Source organism: Spermophilus citellus (assembly GCF_964194105.1).
Source record: "Spermophilus citellus genome assembly, chromosome: 11".
NCBI lineage: Eukaryota > Metazoa > Chordata > Mammalia > Rodentia > Sciuridae > Spermophilus > Spermophilus citellus.
In genome coordinates, this window is record NC_138192.1 from 98106888 (window position 1) to 98132123 (window position 25236).

The 25236-nt window shown below is 33.7% G+C and overlaps 1 protein-coding gene across 1 annotated transcript in view; it reads right to left on the reverse strand.

Moving 5' to 3' along the window:
* Positions 1–25236, reverse strand: part of PGAP1 (post-GPI attachment to proteins inositol deacylase 1) — a 93553-nt gene that overhangs the window by 63678 nt on the left and 4639 nt on the right. Inside the window, exons 2-7 of the mRNA XM_081261522.1 lie at positions 24061–24214; positions 20457–20632; positions 9150–9321; positions 5797–5954; positions 1326–1378; positions 499–565 (exon numbers count right to left, since the gene is read on the reverse strand). Coding sequence (XP_081117648.1) covers positions 499–565; positions 1326–1378; positions 5797–5954; positions 9150–9321; positions 20457–20632; positions 24061–24214 — 780 coding nt within the window. The remainder of the gene's footprint in view (positions 1–498; positions 566–1325; positions 1379–5796; positions 5955–9149; positions 9322–20456; positions 20633–24060; positions 24215–25236) is intronic.

A 25236-nucleotide genomic window follows, 5' to 3' on the forward strand; every position in this document is an offset into this window, starting at 1 on the left:
AAAGTATTCTTTTACTTTTCCATTTTTATTGCATTTTGAGTTATTAACATTGATCAAAGGATGATGATGATGATGATTAACCTGGTATTATTATTATTATTATTAACCTAGCAAAGTGGTGTACACCTATAATCCCAGTGACTTGGGTGGCTGAGGCAGGAGAATTACAAGTTTAAGGGCAGCCTCAGCAACTTAGACCCTAAATTCAAAATAGAATTTAAAGTAGCTCAATGGTAAAGAACCCCTGGGTTCAATTCCCAGTATTGCTAAATAAACAAATAGTATGTGTGGAGGGGGCTTTAAAAAACAGTGGTCTAAGTATGATCAAAAAAAAAAAAAAAAAGAAAAAGGAAAAAAAAGATATTCCCATTTGGTCCTTATTAAAATTGACGCAAGGTATAGGCTTCTATTTTCATCAATGTAAAAAAATGCATTAAATCATTGCTGTAACAAAAGCTTTCATTTTGCTGAAATAAGAATTAGTTTAAAAATACGTACTTGTTTAGTATCGGCATCAATAAGATCAAAGAAGGCTCGAATTGTAGTCAACTGCAATTGTTTACACCTAAAGAATAAATTGTTATGAATGAAACTTCCTTAAAATATACACTTCTTGATACAAATATGCATTCTATTATTTAATGGAAGATTTTCAGTTTCCTTTAATGCTGCAAACTAAAAAGTTATTTAACAAATCATTCTTGTTAAGCATATATCTTAAGGTTGAAGCCTATTAAAATAAAGCAAACTAAATCTTCCATAATGTTTGACAGAACTATCAGAGTCCTTCTGTCTTCACTTAATATCCTCACCTACCCTAACTCCTAGCTACAGATATATCATGTCTGCCCTATTCTTATATATGTGTGCTCTGTGTGGTTCTGTAGACACTACTGCTTACCCAGCCAGAAGACACTTAAGAGAATCTTTAACCCAAAACATAAAGAGACACTAGAATCTGCCGCTTTTTTGATCCATATTTAATCTCTTTTTTTTCCTCTTACATCAAGAGTAAATCTAATTTCTACTTGGTTTCCCATGTCTTGCCAGGACAGATTTGATTCTGCCAAACTATGATAAACTCAAAAATTTTAGTATCTGATGCTTAGCTTCCTTTGAAACTAAGGATACTGATTCTTTAGGAGATAATATTAGAGACTCTAAAGGGAACCATGGTCAAACTGAGACAAGAGCCAAGTTTTGAATTTTTAAATCCCTAAATTAATCTTTTTCCCACAGACTTATTTATTTACGGATAAAACTAATTAATGCATTGATGAGAAAAGAGGACCATGACAAATCACCAAAATGTTATATTAACTTACCACACAATGGAGAGGTGGTCTGTTGAGACCCAGGTCTTAGGCACTGCTGAACTCTAAAAAGAAAGGGGGGAAAAATCAAACTTAAGAAAACCACATTTGTTATTCTCTGAAAGGTCTGACATTCTTATAAGCTAATATTTAGAAACACAGTATTAGTTTCACTGTATTATATTCTTTTAAAGATACATCTTATAAAAGGTGATCCAAATAATATGAAGATATTTCTTGTATAAAATAATGTAACTCTGAATGTCATTACTGGTTAGTCAAGCTTAAATTACCTTTAAAAATTATTAAAGCATCCATTTAAAGAAACTGTGGTATATATACACAATGAAACATTACTCAGCATTAAAAGAGAATGAAATCATAGCATTTGCAAGTAAATGGATAGAGTTGGAGAACATCATGCTAAGTAAGCCAATCCCCCAAAACTAAAGGCCAAATGTTTCCACTGGTAAGTGAATGCTGATCCATAATGGGGGTGGGGGAATAGCATGGGAAGAATGGAGGAGCTTTGGATAGGGGGAAGGGGAGGGAGGGGTTAAAGGAGTGGGAAAGATGGTGGAATGAGATAGACATCTTACCCTAGGTACAAGTATGAAGAACAAATGGTGTGACTCTACTTTGTGTACAACCAGAGAAATGAAAAATTGTGCTCCATTTGTGTACTATGAGCTGAAATGCATTCTGCTGTCATGTATAACAAATTAGAACAAATTAATTAATTTAAAAAATTATTAACGCATCCATAGATTCTGTACTGAAATTTAACATCTAACTTTTTAATTACTTTTAATAAGAAGATGAGTTTAAGACTCTTTAATAAATCAGTTTATGAAATAGATTACAAAAGATATTTCAGTAATTTTAGTTTTAACTCAACTAAGATTCAAAATCATGACTCCTTAATTAGGAGGGTGCCTGAGAAATAAATGCTTTAAAATAGTTTTTAAAAATTAAATATGCCTGATCACAATTCTAAAACAACCAAATCAGATTTATGTAAGTGGGGTCCAGGCTTACTTATTTTAGGAAAAACAAAACAAAACCTATATGGATTAGGAAGTACAGTTGTATAGTTATCTGGTTAGAGATATAAAAAGAAAAGGCTCCTAAACAACATAAATGATGTTTAGAAAGAAGGATTCCTTAACAATGTTGTTATGGTTTGGATGTGAGGTGTCCTGCATTATAGCATTAGCCTGCTCATGTGTGAGACAACGTAAGAAGGTTAAGAGGAGAAATGATTGGGTTATGAGAGCCTTAAACCAATCAGTGAATTAATCCCCTACCGGGGATTAACTGAAGGCAGGTAGGGTGTGGCTAGAGGAGATGGGCATTGTGGGTATGACTTTGGGTATATATTTTGTATCTGGCAAGTAGAGATCTCTCTGCTTTCTGATCATCATGTGAGCTGCTTCCCTCCACCACACTCTTCCGCCATGATGTTCAGCCTCACACAAGCCCTGAGGAATGGAATGGAACTGGTTGTTTATGGACTAAGACTGTGAACCCTCAAATAAACGTTCCTCCTCTACAATTGTTCTGGTCAGGTCTTTTAGTCACAGCAGTGATAAAGCTGATTAAAACAAATGTATATAGCACCCTTCCAGAATTAAAGGGCCTTTCAACAGGTATTGACCTCTCTGTGAATAACAGACAATGCAAACAATAAGGGCTCATTAAATAACTATGATTTTATTTTTTACAGCATTTCTCTCTGCACCATCAAAGACAGAATGAGCTGTCATCTGTCAAAACAACATGAAAACAGGAGACTAACAATATAGATGCAAGAAAATTTACAGAGGCCTAAAATGCCTCTTTAATCAATGAACTAAAAAAAGACAGGTAAGTATAACTTGTAAGGAGTCACTGTCATATTTGTAAATAATGTACTTTGGGATTCCAGATTCTGAAGTGTTGAATTTATAAGCATTGATATATTTAGCTTACTTGTTGAATTTATAAGCATTGATATATTTAGGAATTCCTGCTGAAAACTTATTAAAAAATTAGACAACAAGAATTGACTGTGGTTTTATGATTATATTAGATGCTCAGTAGAGTAACAGTTCCCAATAGACATTTACCATTATCAAGAATATATAACTGGTTTACTTCCTTAGAGTTGAAAAAGGAAAGGTAACACAAAGGTAACACATGACTGCTGTAGTGAAAACAGCTAGATGTATGTCAAAATCTACTTTTTTTTCCTTGTACAACTAGCATGACTACATCTCTTGGCCTCTCTTGCTTTCAAGTGTTAATTATATTTTTTCTAATGGTATGTGAGCAGAAGTGATGTGTGCTATTGCTAGGTCTTATGCTCTCCCCTATGTTCTTGTTTCCTTCCTACAAGTTGAACCATGATGACTAGAGCAATCTTGGAAGTAAAAGATGGGGTGCCTGTTGCCAGCCTGTGTCCTATAATAGGTAAAACAATCAACTCACCTAAATACTCTCTTCCTAGGGCAGTTACACAAGTAAAATGTAAACTTTTATTATTATTACATGGATACATTATAGCATTAGCCAATTATGGTATCAATCTTCAATGATTTTTCTAGTCCCTATGAACATAAATGTCATTTAACTGGTCTTGAGATAATCATTCAAAAATTGTTACTTTTGGTTTTTAAAAGTCAATATATATGTAGATATATGCATATAGACTATCTGGGGGCTAAAAACAATAAAATCAAACTCAGGTTATCCAACAGCCAATTTTGGGAAAATTTTGTAAGCAAAATATTTTTTATCAAAGATATAGAAATACAAGAGGTCTCCAATAGAGTATTACTCTGCAATAAAAAAATGACAAAATCATGGAATTTGCAGGGAAATGGATGGCACTAGAGCAGATTATGCTAAGTGAAGCTAGCCAATCCCTAAAAAACAAATGCCAAATGTCATCTTTGATATAAGGACAGCAACTAAGAACAGAATAGGGAGGAAAAGCATGAGAAGAAGATCACCATTAAACAGGGACGAGAGGGGGGAGGGAAAGAGAGAGAGAAGGGAAATTGCATGGTAAAGGAAGGAGACCCTCATTGTTATACAAAATTACATATAAGAGGAAGTAAGGGGAAAGGGGAAAAAACAAGAGAGAGAAATGAATTACAGTAGATAGGTTAGAGAGAGAAGATGGGAGTGGAGGGGAGGGGAGGGGAGGGGGGATAGTACAAGATAGGAAAGGCAGCAGAATACAACATACACTAGTATAGCTGTATGTAAAAAAGTGGATGTGTAACTGATGTGAATCTGCAATATGTATACGGGTAAAAATGGGAGTTCATAATCCATTTGAATCAAATGTATGAAATATGATATGTCAAGAGCTTTGTAATGTTTTGAACAACTAATAAAAAAATGGGAAAAAAAAGAAATACAAAAGGTCTCAAATGCAATGTTATCAAATGACCAAAGTTCCTTAAAAGAGTAAGTATCAGGATATGATATCAATATAGCATCATACTACAGGTCAATACTGGGAAATAGGTTATGCCAACTTTTATATGACTAAATTATGTATGCTTAGTAAAGAGTTGACATTTGATTTCTTAAAGACTTCCTACAAATAACTGCTCAATATATTCAATACCAAATGAAAACATTCATGCCATCAATAATGCAGTTTCAGATTACCAATTCAATACCAAAGCTGTTTCTGCTACTTCCCGATTCCTCCAGTTATAACAAAATGATTGGTAATAGAATAGTGTAAAAATTTTTGCTATGTGTATTGCAAGCATTCAGTAAATACCTATTTGATAAATGAACAGCAATCTAAGGTGTGACAAGAGTAGATGAGATAAACAAGAATATCTATGAAGGGGAACAACTATGAAACAGTGACTTTCTACAAATAATCTCCTCAAAGCAAAAGGAACAGGCAGACTATAATCTAAGGATTTTATTTTCAGAATTACATTATATTTAAAGATGATGTGTATATGGAGTTATGAAGTTAAGATCTTAACTGAAGACTTCAAGGTTAAATATCCAAGAAAGAAATTGTAAAAGAAAATGTCAGCTCACTTCACATAGGTTATCTATATCAGTTAAAAACCAAATACTTGATGTTCTAGCAGAGAAGGATAACTAGCAAATTAATCAGGGTTCAATTTATACTTCAACTATTAGTAAACCTTCATTAAGGTTAGCATTCAAGAGTATGTGGTTTGTCTACCATTTCTCTAATATTGTACATAATATAAGAATCAGATATAACTAGACTCCTTTGACTTTAGTCCAAACTTTCTTATAGTTACAATTCTAACCAATGTTGTATTTGGGACAAGAAACAATTGTTCCTCATAAATAAGAGTCATATATGCATATGCACATACATGCAGCAAGCCTACACCACCAACTTGGCAGCCATTTCCTACATTTTATTTGTCCTTTCATGTTTCATTGTGTCCATTATATCACTATTTCAGTAGACTCTTAAAAAAATAATTACCACGACAGATAAGGCACTGGTATGATGGCTTAATTTTGGTAGAAAAGTCAGTCCTGAACGAACTTGGTAATCCCGGAATCCTCCAGCTACAGAAAGCGTGGTCAAGTTTATATGTCGAGCATTTAGAATCCAATAGTTGTTTACAGTCATATAAAAATCTGGTAGAGAATAAAGAAGACAGATTGAGAAAAGTAACAGTTATTCTTTTCAATTATAATTCTAATACTAATACTTACCTTAATTTTTGCTTAAGAGATCTGGTTTGTAAACAATGTATTATTCACATTTCTCTATTTTGAGAAAAATCGGTATCTCTTTGCATTCCTGCTACCCCATTAAGTCACAGTATAAATACTGAGTTACTAATCCCCCTCAATAAAGAAAAAGATACCCAAAGTATCAGTCTTATCCATCCGTCCATAAGCAAACATGTGGTCTTCCACAAGGATGATGGTTTCTCACAAAGTCCAACAAAGAAAGAAAACCCTAAACTTCTTCCAAAGATGAAAGCTTACTCTGCTAAATAGTTGTAAACATTTGTAGAGTTGGTTTCATGGTATCATATGTTCAAACCCATTAAATTGCACACATTAAATATGTACAGTTTTTGTATGTCAATTACCAGTAATATAAGGCTTTAAAAAGAGCAATAGACCCCTCCTTATCAAGACATTGTCCCTGTTTTCAAGGACTTAGCAACTTTCCTATGGTCAACCTCTATATTGTACTATTTAAGTTCTTAGACTATAATCTATCACAACAGTACCATAGCCATTAATCTTAGGATAATGCTGCAGTGGAAAATCACAGTGTTAGGATTCTACCCTTTAAGCATAATAAGCAATTCAAAGGTCAGAATCTGCAGACAATTTTTCACTTTGTCTATGGCTGGTAAGACAATTTTAGAGTTAAAAATTACTAAACAGAGACCATGGCAGAGGAGTTTTCAATTCTTATCATCAAAACTTAATGCATTCTTACTCTGTCTTTTCATCCTACCCAGGGCTTCAAACATTTGGTACAGTAAGCTCATTAAAGACCCCAGCATTATTTACTCAGACTACCACTGGAGCCAACTCACTCCTAACATCTGAAACACCTGGGGACAAGAGTACCAATGGGAAACACATATATATAAATATTTTAACAATCTAGCTAACAAACTATGAAATATATTTTGTGTTCCTACCTCAACAAATATATTATTGAAATAACCTAGAAGGTCAGGGTCAAATTAAGAATTTTTAGGCATTTGAGGAGTGGACACTGGACTGTGGCAGCACAAGAGAGCAGGTTGCTGTGCTATCTTTTCTCAGTCTTCCCAATGCAATTCCATCTTGCATTACAATGTCCTCGTGTGCACATCCAACCTGTGCCTTCAAAGTTATAGCTTGGCCACATCCCAAGCTTAGTATTGTATATAACTGCCCTCAGGAGAACAAGGCTGGCTTTTACTGGGTAAAAAGGTCCACAGGGGTCCTGGAAGTGGGCTTAAGGCACATTGACCAGAAAGTCTGGAGGTGTGGCTACTTAAATCATGATCTAAAAGTAAAAGAATGAGCTAAAAGGCAGTCTACTTAGACTGCAACTTTCTTACCCTGTGAAGAAGGGCAAGGCCAGAACAAGGCCCTCTAAAATACACAACCCAGTGCAGAACCTCCTTCCTTATTTAAAGATAGCATTTCCCCAGAGTATAAACAGGAAATCTACTTCTGAAACTCATATGGAATTCTCTCAAAAACTTAAAATCCATGAACTCTTGAAGTAGGTCCTTTGTTTTCTTTTTATTCTAATTGACTTAATGCAATAAAAAAAGACAGAATGAAAAGAGGCTTACTATTTACAGGAAAGGCATCTTACCCTAAGAATCACTTTCAACTGACCCTTTTACAGACAGACCTTTGCCATCCTTCAGAATATTAAAACCTAACTCCAAATAAAATTCATTTTTCAAATGATATTTTGAAATGTTTATGTTGAGTCATTCTAATTTAACCTACATAGCTCATCTTCATACCCCATGCAAAATACAATAATAGGATTCTTAACTGTGGTGACAAGCAAAGTGACTTTTAGCCTTTGGTATTTTTTAAACCTGTGATTATTTTATAACTGTTATAATAATAAATATTTTTAATACTAATATTTTTGTTATTAAAAATTTCTACAGGTAATATTTTAAATGTAATGCAGAAAATAGAACTTCAGAATAAGAACTATTATACCAGATTCTTTCAGCAAACAAGTTATTCCTTGACAATATTATGATATTAAGATGAATACTTTAGAAAATGACTTTGGGGATATTTCTCACTTAACTATAAACAAAAATTTTATCAAAATTAATGTAATGAAAAATTTTGATAGGTAATAAATTGTATAAATTTACTAGCCAGGAAAAAGAATTCCTTCTAAAGATTTTCTTTTACTCATATGATATTCCTACAAGCAGTTAAGTCTTAACAAAAATTTCAGATAGGCACTTAATTCTTATTCTGTAACTTTTATTATCACTATTTAATTTAGATATCAAAGACTCCCATAGTTCATTCAAAATTTTCTGCAACATAACATTACCCATAGTTTTATTTCTTATGTTATAATAATGTACCTCAAGAGACAGTATACCATGCAAAATTAGGAACAAAGGCCCAGAATTAAGTTCTGCAGGGTCAAATATTGGCTCTAGTACATTCTAGCCACATAATTTTGAGTAAGAACTTTATCTTAGCCTTTTTTTTAATCCATTAACAAACATGGATAATAATGATATTTAACTTGCAGAATAGTGGTATTTAACTTGGAGGATGGAGAATAATGGTATTTAACTTGGAGGACTACAGAGTAAATTAACTGTTATAATACATCAGGTAAAGTTCTTAACACAATATCCAAAAATATGAGTTCAATAAATATTAGCAATTCTACTTTACTATATAAGGTCTTAGCATACCTATCTATTAAAAACTAAACATTGTTACTGCTTTAATTAAACATAAGCTTATTTTGGATGAAGTACTGGAATAGTTAAAGCATAGAAGTTAACACATATCCTAAGATACAGGAATTGTTTTCAAGAATAACTAAACTAAAGTCTAGTATCTAGGGATTATAAAACACATGTTAAACTTGTTAAGATAATATGAAAAGAGAAAACTGACAGTATTTCCACTATAAGCCTAAGCTGAAAGACATTAGAGATGGTCAGAGAGGAAGATGCTGATTTGCAATTGAGCTGCTTAATACCTAGATAAATCTATAGCATGCCCTAAGGAAAACAGCTACAGAGATATGCTTACTTAATCATAAACAACTATGGGAACCTCAGTTAGTGTTTATGTAATAGTACTCACCTGTAATGAAACGATCTAATGGCATAACAGGAGCAACATGAGGTGTGGCTTGTGTAATGAGAAGATTTATCAGATCTTGTTTAAAATTTTTCAGAGTAAGTAATGCTCTTGCAACAAGTCCACCCATAGAATGACCAATTATTGCCACACTTTTTGGAGCAAATTCTTGACCCTATTAAAAAAATCACCATGGCATAATTAAGGCTTAGTGTCATAATAAGAATACTAAAAAAAAAAATCTTTTTAGTATTATTGCAAATGGACAACTTAATGGAAAATTAAACTATATAATTACCCATCATAAGAAATACATTTTCATATTGTTCCAATTAATATATGCATATTATTTTGTGCTCTGCCATTTTTAACTATTATTCTTTGGTTTTCTGATCAAAATCCAAACACTTGATCTTGCAAATCAAATTGTTATGTTGCATGTAACCTGAGGTATAATTATACTTGGTGTCTACCATAATGTTTGATTGTACAAGGTAAAAGAAATTGCTTATCTGAAATTAAAAATATCACAAAAGCCAAGATAACTGTTGCCGTCATAGCAATATACTATTTCATCATGTCAGTAAATTTTATTGAATCATTTCTCTATAGTGTTTGGATTTAAAAATAAATCAGCATTCCCAACATTTATTTACTATGTAAAGTTAAAATAAGTATTGCTTTTTAAAAAAAATCTTGTTTGCTAGCTATTCCACACTGATCCTTCTTATGAGCTTTCTCTTCTGTTACTTGTACAAAAAAGAGTTTTAACACTGTAGGTCTGACACTGCTATCCTTAGAACAGTCTGCATGAAAGGATGGCTCTTAGCAGGAGTCCCGGATCTTATATTTTAGGAGGGTTCCTGCCATTCTCTAAATGAAAAGAATGGTTCACTGTACTTAAACAATATGGTTTATGTTGAACCCCTGCTGTCTTCCAGGCTGAAATTTTGGTATGTGCAAGGCAGCAAATATCTATGTGATTGACCCCCCAATAAAAATCTTGGACACAGAATCTTTAATGGGCTTACCTCGTAGGCAGTTCTTCATAAATCACAATTTATTGCTATATGAATTAAATGAAAAATGTGACAGAACTTTTGGAATCTTGTACTTGGTTTCCTCCAGATTCTACCCCATGCACCTTTTCTCTTCAGTGATTTTGCTTTGTGTCCTTTCACTTAATAATTAATAACCACGATTACAATTTTATGCCAAATCCTGTGATTCTTCCTAGTGAATAATCAAACCTGGGATCATCTTGGAGATCCTCGACATGGAGTTATCTTAGCCAAAACCAAATTCTACTTTTGTATCTGAAGCTTATCAATCCTTTGGCCTTCTCTCAAGAACAATTTTCAACTTCTATATACTTTTAAATCCATTCTAATCAAGCATTCACCCCAAAACACCACCAAAACTGCTCTTGCTAAGTCACCAAGGAATCTAATGGTCAATTCTTAATGCTCATCTTATTTGACTTATCAACAACATTTGACAAAATTCACCACTTTGGTTTACTTAACAACACTCTCCTCATTCTCATCTTCCCTCACTGTGTTTCCTTTTTAGTCTGTTGCTGATTTGTTTTCATTTCATCTCTTGAAACTGGAGTGACTCAGGTCTCAGTCCTTTAGACTCTCCTTTTTTTAAATCAATATTGACTCCATCAGTGACCTTAGTCAGTCTCACCCCATCTTTATACTATCAACCCCCATGTATTAAATCCAGTCTGAATCTCTTCTCTCTAACTCTTAGCCTTGGACTACAATAGGACAAAAGGTATTCCTGAAATGTCTAATGTGCATCTTAAATGCAAACCTGTCTAAAACTGAACTCCTAATCTCCATATCTGTTCTCCTATGTCTTCCCCACCTCAGTTAATGGCAATTCAATCTCTTTAGTTGTTCAGCCAAAAACCTTGGGGCCATCCTTAACTCTTTTCCTTTTATACAGGCCCACCATACCTGATATACCAGTAAATCTTGTTGCCTCAACCTTCAACATTTACATCAGTCTAACCATTTCTCACCACTTCAACTGCTAACAACTTGATTTAAACCACTATTATTTCTTTCCTGCATTACTCCAAAAGTCTCCTAACTGGTCTCTGTTTCTACCCTTATGTTCCTTCAGATAATTCTCAAACAGCCAAAATGATACTGTTAAAACTTTAATAAGAGCATGCCCTTCCCCTACTTGAAAAGCTCTCTAGTGGCTTTGCATTTTCTTACAAACAAAAAGCGAAAATCCTTAAATTGCCTATGTCTCTACAATCTGTCTGTTCCCCTCCCCAATTTCTACCAACTCACATGATCTGTTCCAGATACTCCAGTTTGTTTTTCCTTAAAGAAAGCATGTGTATGCCTGCCCATATAATTGTTTCCTCTGTATAAAGTATTTCCTCCCCCTTATATATTCAAACAGGCCACTCCATCATGTATTTGGTATGAATTAAACTGTCTAGTTCTCAAGAGGTCTTCCATTTATAATTTTAATCCTCTGCCTTTGATTACTTATATCCTTTTCCTGTTTTAGTTTTCTCCCTGACATTTATAACCATATAAGATTGTATGTTTTCTTATCTATTATGTTTATTATTTACTTCTCCCCACTAAAACATAAGTGCCACAAAGACTTGAAGTCTGGTTTCATTCTCTGCTATATTTACTTATGGCCTCAAGTGATAAATGAGGTTTTCTTCACCCAGAATGTTCTCCCCCTTTCTCATACCCAAATCCTATTCATTAAGATTCAGATGTTCTCTAACTCCTATTCTACTTTCTTATAATTGGAACCCTACTTTCTAAAAATCTCAATGTGAAAAATAGATTATTAGTTCTATTATAAACAACATGTAGTCATTAGAAAAATACTGAAACATAAACAGAGAAAGAAAAATACTATAAGTATATAGCAAAGGTTTCTTACTGTTTATTATAAATGACAGTTATTATTTCATTTTGTGATCACATCTTATTTATCTTATCCATTAAATGTTAGGTAAAGGTCTGTACCTAATATAACATGTTTCCTCCCATAACACTCATAATTACTCAGGTTGACAAATTTTGCTTCTATTACAACTGTTCTGAGTTTTGTGGGATTTTTTAAATTATATTTAATCTTCTATTTTCATAAGCTCCCCTCCCACTTTTTAAATATTCTTCTCCTTACCCCAGCTTCTGCTTTATGACAGAAAACATTTGACCCTTGACTTTAAGTCTGGTTTACTTCACTTAGCATGATGGTCTCCAATTCCACCCATTTATCCATAAATGATGATTAAATTCTTTTTTTAAAAAAAAAAATTATTGCTTCTTTTTACTTATACGTGACAGTATAATTTGTTTTGATATAATTGTACAAGCATGGAATATAGCATATTCTAATTAGGACCCCGTTCTTTTTTTTAAATTTTTATTGTTGGTTGTTCAAAACATTACATAGTTCTTGATATATCATATTTCACACTTTGATTCAAGTGGGTTATGAACTCCCATTTTTACCCCATATACAGATTGCAGAATCGCATCGGTTACACATCCATTGATTTACATATTGCCACACTAGTGTCTGTTGTATTCTGCTGCCTTTCCTATCCTCTACTATCCCTCCTCCCCTCCCCTCCCCTCCCCTCTTCTTTCTCTACCCCCTCTACTGTAATTCATTTCTCCCCCTTGTATTTTTTTTTCTTTCCCCTCACTTTCTCTTGTATGTAATTTTGTATACCCCTGAGGGTCTCCTTCCATTTCCATGCAATTTCCCTTCTCTCTCCATTTCCCTCCCACCTCTCATCCCTGTTTAATGTTAATCTTCTTCTCATGCTCTTCGTCCCTACTCTATTCTTAGTTACTCTCCTTATATCAAAGAAGACATTTGGCATTTGTTTTTTAGGGATTGGCTAGCTTCACTTAGCATAATCTGCTCTAATGCCATCCATTTCCCTGAAAATTCTATGATTTTGTCATTTTTAGTGCAGAGTAATACTCCATTGTGTATAAATGCCACGTTTTTTTTTTATCCATTCGTCTATTGAAGGGCATCTAGGTTGGTTCCACAGTCTTGCTATTGTGAATTGTGCTGCTGTGAACATCGATGTAGCAGTGTCCCTGTAGTATGCTGAATCCCAAATCCTAGAAGCCTACAGGACGCCGAATGTGCAAAATCATAAGAGATCCACACCTAGACACATTATAATGAAGATGCCCAATATACAGAATAAGGAGAGAATAGGACCCCATTCTTATGGATGCACATGATGGTGGGATTCACGATGGTATATTCATATATGGATATAGGAAGATTATTTTGGATTCATTCCATTGTCTTTCCTTTTCCTGTTCCCTTTCCCTTCCCTTTATTCCCCTTTGTCTAATCTACAGAATATCTATTCTTCTTCTCTCCCCGCTTATTATGGTTAGTGTCCGTGTTTCAGCAAAAACATTTGACTTTTGTTTTTTGGTACTGAATTATTTCATTTAGCCTGATAATGGTGTACATTCCAGGTCTATCCACTTACTTGCAAATGTCACAAAGTCATTCTTTATGGCAATTTCATCCTTTACAGATGATTAAAACTCTACTGTGCATATATTACATTTAATTTAACCATTCATCTGTTGATGGACAATTAGGTTGATTCCATAAGTTGGCTTTTATGAATTTTGCTGCTATAGATATTGGTATGCATATGTTAATATAGTATGCTGATTTTAGAAATTCTAGAAAAGACCAAGGAGTGGGATAGCTAGGTCATATGGTGGTTCCATTCCTAGTCTTTTGAGGAATCTCTATACTGTTTTCTAAAGCGGTTGTAACAATTTGCATTCCTAACAATGTAATTCCTCACCATCAATTATTCTTCATATTCTTAATTCTCATTCTAACTGGAGTGAGGTAAAACCTCAGTGTATTTTTTTATTTGAATTTCCCTGATTGTTAAGGATGTTGAACATTTTTCCATGTTCCCATCTGTATTTCTTCTTTTGAGAAATGTATACTTAGATCTTTTGCCCATTTATTAATAAGATTATTTCTTTGGTGTTAAGTTTTCAAGTTCTTTATATATTCTGGATATTAATCCCCTGATGGAACAGTAGCTGGTAAAGAAGTTCTGTCATTCTGTAGGCTCTCTCCTCCTTTCCATGTGAAAGGTTTTAATTCAATGACACCCCAATTATTGATTCTTGATTTTATTTTTTGAGCTTTAGGAATCTTACTGAAGAAGTTAGTTCCTGCACCAATATGCTAAAGTGTTGCCTTTATGTTTTCTTAAAGGAGTTCCAGTGTTTCTGGTCTAACTCCTAGGTCTTTGATGGACCTTTGAGTTGATTTTTTGCAAGATGAGAGACAAGAGTCTGCATATGATATCTAGTTTCCCCAGCACCATTTGTTAAAATGGCTATCTTTTCCAAAATGTGTTTTTGGCACCTTTGTCAAAGATCAGATTATTTTATGTGTATTTGTCTCTGTGGTGGTCTTCATATCTGCTTTTAAGTCAGTACCATGCTACTTTTGTTTTATTTCTGTAGTACAATTTAAGATCAAGTATTTTAATGCCCCCATCATTGCTCCTATTGCTCAGCATTGCTTTGACTATGCTGGGTTCTTTATTTTGCCATATGCACTTTAAGACTACTTTTTCTACTTCTGTGAAGAATGTCACTGATATTTTGGTAGGAATTGCATAGAATCTATAGATTGGTTTTTTTAATATAGTCATTTTGACAAAATTAAACCTGCCTAGCTATGAAGAAGGGAGGTCTTTACATCTTCCAAAGTCTTTTTAAATTTCTTTCATTTTCTTAGTTGGATTTATTCCCAAATATTTTATTTTTGAGGCTACTATGAACAGAATTTTTTTTTTAATTTCTCAGCAGATTCATTATTGGAGTACAGGAAACCTATTGATTTTTTGTATGTGGATCCTATGTTCTGCAACTTTGTTCAATTTGCTTATCAGATCTAGAAGACTTCTGGTAGAGTATTTTTGGGTCTTCTGAGTATAGGATCATGCCATGAGCAACAGAGGTAGTTTGACTTCTTCTCTTTCTATTTGTATCCCTTTAATTTCTTTCTCTTGCCTAAGAGATCTTGCTAGAGATTCAAGAACCATATTGATTAGGAGTGAAGAGAATGGACATACTTATACTTGTATTGTTCCTGGTTTCAGAAGAAATGCTTTCAGTTTTTCTCTGTTCAGTTTGATGTTGGCTTTGGTTTTGTCAGACAGAGCCTTTATGATGTTGAGGTAAGTTCCTTCTATCCCTAGTTTCTTTTGTTTTTAACATGAATGGATGCTGGGTTTTTGTTGAAGGTTTTTCCTGCATCTATTAAGACATTCGTGTAATCTTTATCCTTGATTCTATTTATGTGATAAATTATACTTATTGATTTATACGTTGAGCCAACCTTGTAGCCCTGGGATAAATCCAAGTTGATCATGGTGTACAATCTTCTTAATGTGTTTTTAAAGGCAGATTGCACACTTCAGATAGAGCCCTAATATCCAGAGTATACAAAGAACTCAAAAAATTAAACAATAAGATAACAAATAACCCAATCAACAAATGGGCCAAGGACCTGAACAGACACTTCTTAGAGGAGGACATACAATCAATCAACAAGTACATGAAAAAATGCTCACCATCTCTAGCAGTCAGAGAAATGCAAATCAAAACCACCCTAAGATACCATCTCACTCCAGTAAGATTGGCAGCCATTATGAAGTCAAACAACAACAAGTGCTGGCGAGGATGTGGGGAAAAGGGTACACTTGTACATTGCTGGTGGGACTGCAAATTGGTGCTGCCAATTTGGAAAGCAGTATGGAGATTCCTGGGAAAGCTGGGAATGGAACCACCATTTGACCTAGCTATTGCCCTTCTCGGACTATTCCCTGAAGACCTTAAAAGAGCGTACTACAGGGATACTGCCACATCGACGTTCATAGAAGCACAATTCACAATAGCTAGACTGTGGAACCAACCTAGATGCCCTTCAATAGATGAATGGATAAAAAAAAATGTGGCATTTATACACAATGGAGTATTATGAAGCACTAAAAAATGACAAAATCATGGAATTTGCAGGGAAATGGATGGCATTAGAGCAGATTATGCTAAGTGAAGTTAGCCAATCCCTAAAAAACAAATGCCAAATGTCTTCTTTGATATAATGAGAGCAACTAAGAACAGAGCAGGGAGGAAGAGCAGGAGGAAAAGATTAACATTAAACAGAGACATGAGGTGGGAGGGAAAGGGAGAGAAAAGGGAAATTGCATGGAAATGGAAGGAGACCCTCATTGTTATACAAAATTACATATAAGAGGTTGTAAGGGGAATGGGAATAAAAACAAGGAGAGAAATGAATTACAGTAGATGGGGTAGAGAGAGAAGATGGGAGGGGAGGGGAGGGAGGAGAGGGGGGATAGTAGAGGATAGGAAAGGCAACAGAATACAACAGACACTAGTATGGCAATATGTAAAACAGTGGATGTGTAACTGATGTGATTCTGCAATCTGTATACGGGGTAAAAATGGGAGTTCATAACCCACTTGAATCTAATGTATGAAATATGATATGTCAAGAGCTTTGTAATGTTTTGAACAACCAATAAAAAAAAAGTTTGTAAAAAAAAGAATTTTTGTGTCTATGTTCATCAGGGATAATGGTCTGTAGTTTCACTTTGTTGATATGTCTTTATTTAGGATCAGAGTGATACTGGCTTTAAAGCATGAATTTGGAAATGTTCCCTCCCTTTCTATTTCAAGGAATAATTTGATAAAGACTGGCATTAGTTCTTCTTTAAAGGTCTGGTAGAATTTAACTGAGACTCCATCTGGTCCCGAGTTTTTCTTTGTTGGAAGGCTTTTTGTTACTATTACTACTTTAATCTTGTTGCTTGATATTGGTCTGTTTAGGTTCTCTATATCCTCTTGTTTCAATGATTAAGTTATATCTACAAAGTTGTTAATACCTTCCAGATTTTCCAATTTATTGAAATGTAAGTTTTCAAAAATAATCCCTAATGGTTCCCTTGATTTCAGATATATCTGTTTTGTATCTATCAGTTCTAAAAGAGTTGGTTTGTTTTTTTGTTTTGCTTTGGTTTTTGTTTTTAGAGTTTTCTAAATTAAGATCAAGTCATTTGCAAACAGAGTTTTACTTCTTCCTTTCTGATTTGGATGACTCTTATTTCTTTTTCTTAGATAACTGCTCTGCTTAGGACTTCCATACTATGTTGATTACAAGTGGAATGAATGGATAACTTTCCCTTGTTTCTGATCTTAGGGGAAAAGCTCTCAGACTTACTTACCATTGAATTACCATCATTGAATATGATGTTGAACTGATTATTTCCAACGGTCTATTATGTTTCTCCATTTGCTCTTTAAGCATTATCTTTCTTTTCTCTAGGAATTACACTATGCAAACTTAACATGAATTAGCATAAATTAATATTTCGCCATTCTTTCCAAAAGAATCTTGCAGTGAAATACTTCTATTTACTTCCATCTTTTTCACAATTATTATCAATAAGTTCTTCTAAATAAGTTATAAACTTCATAAAACAGGGCCTGGGTTTTGTAGCTCAGAGGTACATCCCTTGCCTAACATGCACAAGGCCCTGAGTTTGATCTGTAGTACTATAAAAGCAAATGCCTCAGACCTCTTTTTTTTTTTCAAAAATGAATGATTTATTTAATCTTTTTATTTTGATTCAAGTAAGAAAAATTGTAAAAAGAAAAAAGAAAAGGATGAAGGTTCCCATATATCCTTTACCCTAATATTAACATTTTACATAACCACAATTATCCAAATCAGAAAAATAACACTAGTGTAAAAGTATTAACTAAACTGTAGACCTATTTTAAATCTCACCAGTTTTTACACTAATGTGCTTTTTTTCAGTATTTTATCCAGCATAACAACTTGCATTTATTTCTTAGTCTTCTCCAATCTGTGATAGTTCTTCAGTCTTTCTTTTCTTCTTTTTTTTTGTAAATGACCCTGATATATTTGAAGAGTATAGGCTTTTTTTTTTCAGTCTGTCTTTCAATTAGGTTTATCTGAAGTTTTCTCTTAATTATAATGAGGTTATTTGTTTTGGGCAATAATGCCACAGAAATAATGATGTATCCTTTTCACTATATCAGGTCAAGGGGATTTCTGATGTTGATATATCACGTCACTGGTATGTTAATCTTGGTCAAGATAATCTCCATCAGGTGTCTCCACTATAGTTATTCTTTCCCTTTGTAACAAATAATAAATATTATAGAAATGAAACTTTGAGATTATGTGAATGTTCTTTTTCTTCTCAAACTTTCACCCACTAACTGTAGCATCCATTTGTTGATCTTGTCTGGGTTGTTCTCCTAATGATTTCAATTTTCTTCTTTCCTTCTACTGGTGACAAAACTACTCTAACACCTTTATTTTGCCCTCATTTCTGAAGGACATTTTGTTGAATATGCAATTTTAGGTTGAAAGACCTCCTTCTCTAAGACCTTTACGATATTATTGTATTGTTTTTGGTTTTCATTACTTCTGATGAGAAACCAGTGGTTAATTTACTGTCTTTACCTACAAGTAAAGAATTTTTCTTTAGCTGCTTTTAAGATTTTCTCTTTACTTTGCTTTTCAGCAATTTGACTAAGGTGTGATTTTCTTGTGTTTACCATGTTTGACATTCAGTAAACCTTCTTGGGTCTGGGGTCCATTAGTTATTCAAGTACTTTTTCTTCCCGTATTTCTATCTCCTCTTCTGGAGCTTCAAATAGAGTTGTATTAGGCTTTTCAGTATTGTCTCATAGTTCCTGGGTCTGTCCTTTTCATCCTTTTAGCATCTGTGCTTAAGTCTGGTTAGATTTTACTTACCTGTGTTCAAATCCAGAGACCTTTTCTTCTGTAATACTAAAAATCTCATTTAAGCCCATCAAGTGATTTTTCAATTCTGGTATGCTTTTGTTTCAGTTCTAGATTTTTCTTGTTGTTTGTAGTTTCCATATCTCTCAGATGCCCTTTCTACTCTCATATTATGTCTATATTCTATTTTAAATCCTTACCTTCATTTGATATTTTTAAGATGTATATTTAAACATTGTTAAGGTGAATACTAAAGTAGCTATTTCTTTAGAGCTAGGAGAGTCCATTCTAAATTGTGTCATGTATGGGGTCTCTGAATGCCTACTATGTTCAGATAGGTCCTTCCTCTTTAGTTAGTTGGAATGCCTGTTTCCTGGCACCATGCTCCTCTTGAAATCTCAATTCTGCTTATAACTCCACAGAAGCTATTGTCTCTAGGATTTGCACAGTGATGCGCCAAGGAAGGTAGTTGTATTTCATTCCTGACATTGTTTGGTTGCTGGCACAGAATAATTGCCAATGTGTTTTACTACTCTTTTAAATTTCTTTAAAGACAAATAGTCCCTCATATTTATTACACACAGGTAGACACACTGTATCACTTTCTCCTTGGTTTGCCATTGCCTTGCAGTTTCTTGCCCTGTGTATATGCAACATGGCATTCAAGATTGAAAAAATGTAAATTTTTTCTTTGCTTCCTTCCCTTCTTTCTCATACTCTGTCCCACAGAGCCAACTCAGCAGTCCCAAATCCTAATTTTCTGCCTTCTTATTGATATTAATATGCTCTGCTTAATCTCTACCTACTTGCCCCATGTCCAGAAAATATTTCTAGATAGAAAGCCAGGGAGATTAAGGAACTCACTTATTTTAGAGATGATAGTCCTTTGCTGCTTGGTTGGTTAACACCTCAAAACAGGTGCTTCAGATATCCGGATCAGTTTCACAACTGTTTACATATGCAGATAGTCTACTCTAGTACCACTTACTTAGTCATGGCTAGACTCAGAAATAATTTTTTTTAATATTTATTATTTTTTTAGTTGTAGTTAGACACAATACCTTTATTTTAATGTGGTGCTGAGGATCTAACCCAGAGCCTCACACATGCTAGGCGAGCACTCTAACACTGAGCCACAACCACAGCCCCTAGACTCAGAAATTCTTTTACCAATATTTTACCAATGGTTTTTAGTAATTGCATTGTACTCCTAAATTTTTTATATTTAAAGTTCTAAAAAACTACTTTTTTCTGTATTCATGAAAAGAAAGGTAAATTCAATTTAAACTTTAAAACCTCCACTAAGGTCAAGACAACAGACTCTAAAACAAAATCGTGCCATCTTTGTCTCAACATCCATAGAAACAAATACATGATTTAAAATATAAAAGATGCTCATAGTTCACACTAATACAAATCTGAATGTTTATCTTTTACCTTGTAAAGTTTGAGAATTGTTTTAATACATTCATGCACAAACTTGGTCTGCTTCTGAAGACTTCCCCCATACAATGCCACCAGTTCTTCATTGAAATTCACACTAAAGAAGTCAAAGTGGTACTTAAAGTCAATGTCTTCGGCTTTTCTAAGTGCAATAGAGCCAATAGAACGAACTGCAAAGGAAAAGAATAAAGTGTACATTAAACAAACTTTCATCCATTCTTGCTTCAAAATCTCTTAACAAAGAAACCTTATCATAAATACATACAACTATTTTGGGGTAATGCCCATTGATAGTACCAATTTAGTAGAAGAAACTAACCTAGCAGCTATATACCTTTAACAAACTCAGTATGCCCTAAATATTTTATAAATTAAACAAAAAGTGGACAGGTCACTCTGTACTTGCTTTCCCTTCAACAGGAGCAATAACAGCTGAAAGGGGAAGGATTCTTTGAAGAATAAAAAACAGAATTTTATCACACTTAATGAGAATTGTAAGAATAAGAAAATTCCTATAAGAAATGCTTGTCCACCATTTGATTTAGAATATTCATTCATGATTTGTCTCTTTCTCTTAAACCTGACATCAAATCACGTGCAAGCTCTACCATGCTCTATCTTCTAAATATGTTCCCAGGTGAGGCTTCTCACCATTTCTACCACTATCATCCTAATCCAAGTACGATCACCTGCACTGCTCTAACAATCTCCTAAATGGTCTCTCTACTTCTACTCCTTTTGTTTCGTTGCTTTTTATAAGACCTTGCACAAAATTTATTATTGATTACTTTAAGGGGTATAAAAACTGAAGTATATGGTTTAAAAAACAAAATACCTGTTTGCCATTCCATTTTTTAGTATACACATACTATAATTCACAAATTACACAACTCACCATGTAAAAATCAGTGGGTTTTAAAATATGAAATATTTAGTACCTCTTACATATATTGTACAACCACCTCTGAAATCTAATGTTAGATATTTTTAATTACCTCAAGAACAAAATCCTGAGATCATTAATAGTCACTCCCATTCTGCTATGCATTCCATTCCCTGGTAAACACTAATCTACTTTCTGTTTCCATGAATTTGCCTACTCTGCATATTTCATATAAATGGGATGATCGAATAATATATGGTCTTTTGTGACTAGATTTTTTACTTCTCTTGATGTTTTAAGGTTCACCCACAATAAATCATGTATCACTCCCACCTTTAGACTACTATGAATAGTACCATCATGAATACCCGTATGCAAGTTTTTGTGAGAATGTATATTTTCATTTTTCTTGGGTAGACACCTAGGAGTAGGATTGTTGGATCATATGAGAGCTCTATATTTTATATTCTGGGGAACTGCCAAACTGTTTTCCAAAGTGGATGTGCCATTTTATATTACCACCAGCAATGCAGAAGGGTTCCAATTTCTCTACATCTTTGCCAACACTTTTTATCTACCTTTTTGATTATAGCTATCCTAATAGGTAAGATTTTGATTTGCATTTATCTGATGACTAATAAGGTTTAGTATCTTTTCTGCTTCTACTCATGCTTACATAGCATATTTCTTTGCAGCAAAACCAGAGTGATCATTTTTTAAAAGTAAGTTATACCTACCAGATTTATTAAAATTTTTAAATTTGACAATATCAATATTATCAGGCTGTGGAGCAAAAGTAAGTATAATGTTCTAACTGTGAGAATGTACGTTAGCATAAAATAAAATAAGAAGGTATACATAACTTGCAACATGGAATTAACACTCTTTAAGTATCTGTCTTTTAAAAATACAGGTTTAAGAGCTTCAAGATACATGCAAAAGAATACACATTATTTAGATACTATAGACTAAAAAAAAGTGAACAGATCATCGCTCACCCAATAACTTGGGTGAATCTTATGCTGAGTGAAAGATGCCAGAAACAAAAGCATATATACAGAATGAATATATATTACAAAGGTTAGCAGCCCCAAATAGGTACATATTAGGGATAAATATTTGGGTATTAAAACCTTAAAAAAAGTTTAAAAAAATTATTATCCTAAAGTTAGGACTGTGATTCTGTCTGGAAAGAGGGGATGGATTTTTAAATCATAACAGGCACACAGGTCATTTCCAGTATGCTGGCAATTTTCTAGATAAGACCTGGGTTTTGGTTTCATAGATGTTCACTTTGTAATAATTTTAAACAAAAATATAATAAATATATTTTATATATTTCTCATATGTTATAGTAATATTTCAAACATAATAATTATCAAAAAATCATATTATATAATTTCTTATCCAACACTCTCCAAGTTTCCTACCTACCTCACATAAAATTTCAATGTCTTTTCCACAGCTTATATAACAAGTGGATACTTTTCCATTCTCATCTCTATTCACTTTTCTCTACTCACAGTGCCCCCAAATATGCCAAACATATTCCTGCTTCAGGAGCTTCCCCCAAATAGTCACCTGCAATTCTTCGCTACATTCAAGGCTCTGCTCAAATGTCATATCCTCACCAGGCCCTTCTTGATCACCTCATCTAAACTAGTCACCTTCTGACCTTGATTATCCTATATCTTCTTCACTGTTTTATTTTTCTTTCTAGTTTTTAACATTACTGATAGGTTTATTTGATGACTGTCTTCCCAACAAAAATATGTGTTTGGTGGAGGAGGGACTTTATTTGATTTTGGTTTGCTCTGGATCCCTAATACTGTCTGGCTTATAATAAGTATCCCATAAATATTTGTTAGATGAATAAACACCTAAGTAATTGTAGTACATGTTGAAACAAATCTAGTCTCATTATATTACAATTCTAGTCCATTTAATATCCAAGAAAGCAGATTTCACTTGAGAACAAAATTATTTGCAGATTTGCAGAGTTGGCTGTTATGCCAGAATTTATTGCCATTCCCCTAGACTTTAATGAATTTGGAATCTGCACATATAACTTCCCTATCTTCACCTTTCTGCATTATCCTCAGTACTTCCAGGTCCCTATATATCCAAAAGAAAGAAACCAATCTCCTTTCTTGTTTGATATAGTATAAATTAATGATTTGCCTCTCTAATCAATGCTTTAGGTCCTATTCCCTTATCCTCCATTTCCAACATAAAGCTTTCTTCTGTTGATTCCTGATTATCTATACAATTTATTTCATTTCACTCCATCTCCTTCTTTTTCTCCTTCTCACTCTGCAAAGTAGTCTTGAACTCTTCTTTTCCAGTTCTCATATGTGTTCTCTCTCACTGGTATCATATTTGGGTATTCCAGTAATCCTAACACAATACTTACTAGAGTAAGCATTTCATTCATTTCATTTGATTCACGGAGCATGTGTACAATGTGAATTCTTTAATGAAGATTTTTTTAAAAAACATTTTTAGTGGTTCTAGGGATTGCCAAGAACACTCTATCACTGAGTTAGGCCTCTAGCCCTTTTTATATTTTTATTTTCAGTCAAGGTCCCGGTCCCCCTAATCAACCTTGGTGATTCTTCTGTCTCAGCCTCCTGAGTAGTTGGGATTATAGGCATGTGTCACTATGCCTGGCTTTCCTGAATTTTATAGCTTTCAAAATTTATTTCCAGTACTTACCTTGCTTGTAACTTCCAGCATTACCAGGAAGAAAGAGAACTGGAATTCCTGTCAAAGGGAGAATTTTGTGTTCTTCGGCATAGGATCCTTCTCCATAAAGATATAACTCATATGCTGGATAGCGTTTTGCCAATTTCTTTGGAAGTTCTATTTTCTGTAGCAAAAGAATTATGTAAATAAAGCAGGTTCACTTATTAGTTTTATTAACACTGTCAGACTCATATGTATTTCTGAATTATACAACTTTAGAATAGTGCAAAAATATATTAAACCACACTTAATGCAGAAAACAAGACCCAGTTACAGTTTATATGTATAAAAAAAGACTCATTTCTTTAGTTATATTAACTTGGAATCAAGTTGTCTTCAGAAAAGAATAAAAATGGGATTACCTGAAATTCTAATAAATACATATGGGTCAAAGAGCCTATGACAATGGCAGAAAAGCACCGGTATATGTCAGCAAGTTACATGTTAACATAATTGGAAATGTATTTAATTTAGAAACAGTACTAATTTTACTTAAAAATGATAAAAGCTTTCCATTACAAAATCAATCATTTTTGCCATTTAAACTGATCTGTAATGTTTCTACTTTCACTCAAGCCCAACTATATATTCCAGCTGTTACATCTTTAAAGGAAAGTAAGTTAGATTTACAGTGCAGTTTTCTGACCTCTCAACTTAATACACTTAACAAATACAACATGCTTACCAAATTAATCTGAACTTTTATCACCACATCTTGGTCAAGATGTGTACACTGTTCTTATCATAAACATTCCAGTGAATTAGCATTTGTTTCATTTTTCATGGACCAGGTGCATTCTTTCTCAGCAAACCTTAAATCTACTCTGCAATTCATGTTATTATAAACAAAATAAGGCAGAAATTAACATTAAATTGTTGTTGTTGTTGTTGTTTGGTGGTACTGGGGATTGGACATAGGGGTTCTCTACCATTGAGCTACATTCCAACTCCTTTTTATTTTGAGACAGGGTCTCATTAAGTTGCTTAGGACCTCATGAGGCTGGCCTCCAATTTGTGATTCTTTTGTCTTAGCCTCTCAAGTTGCTGGGATTACATGTATGTATCACTGAGCCTGGCTACTTTTTTACAATGTAATATAAATTAAGTCTTTTCATCCCCAAAGGGTAGACTTCTGTAAAAGAGGCA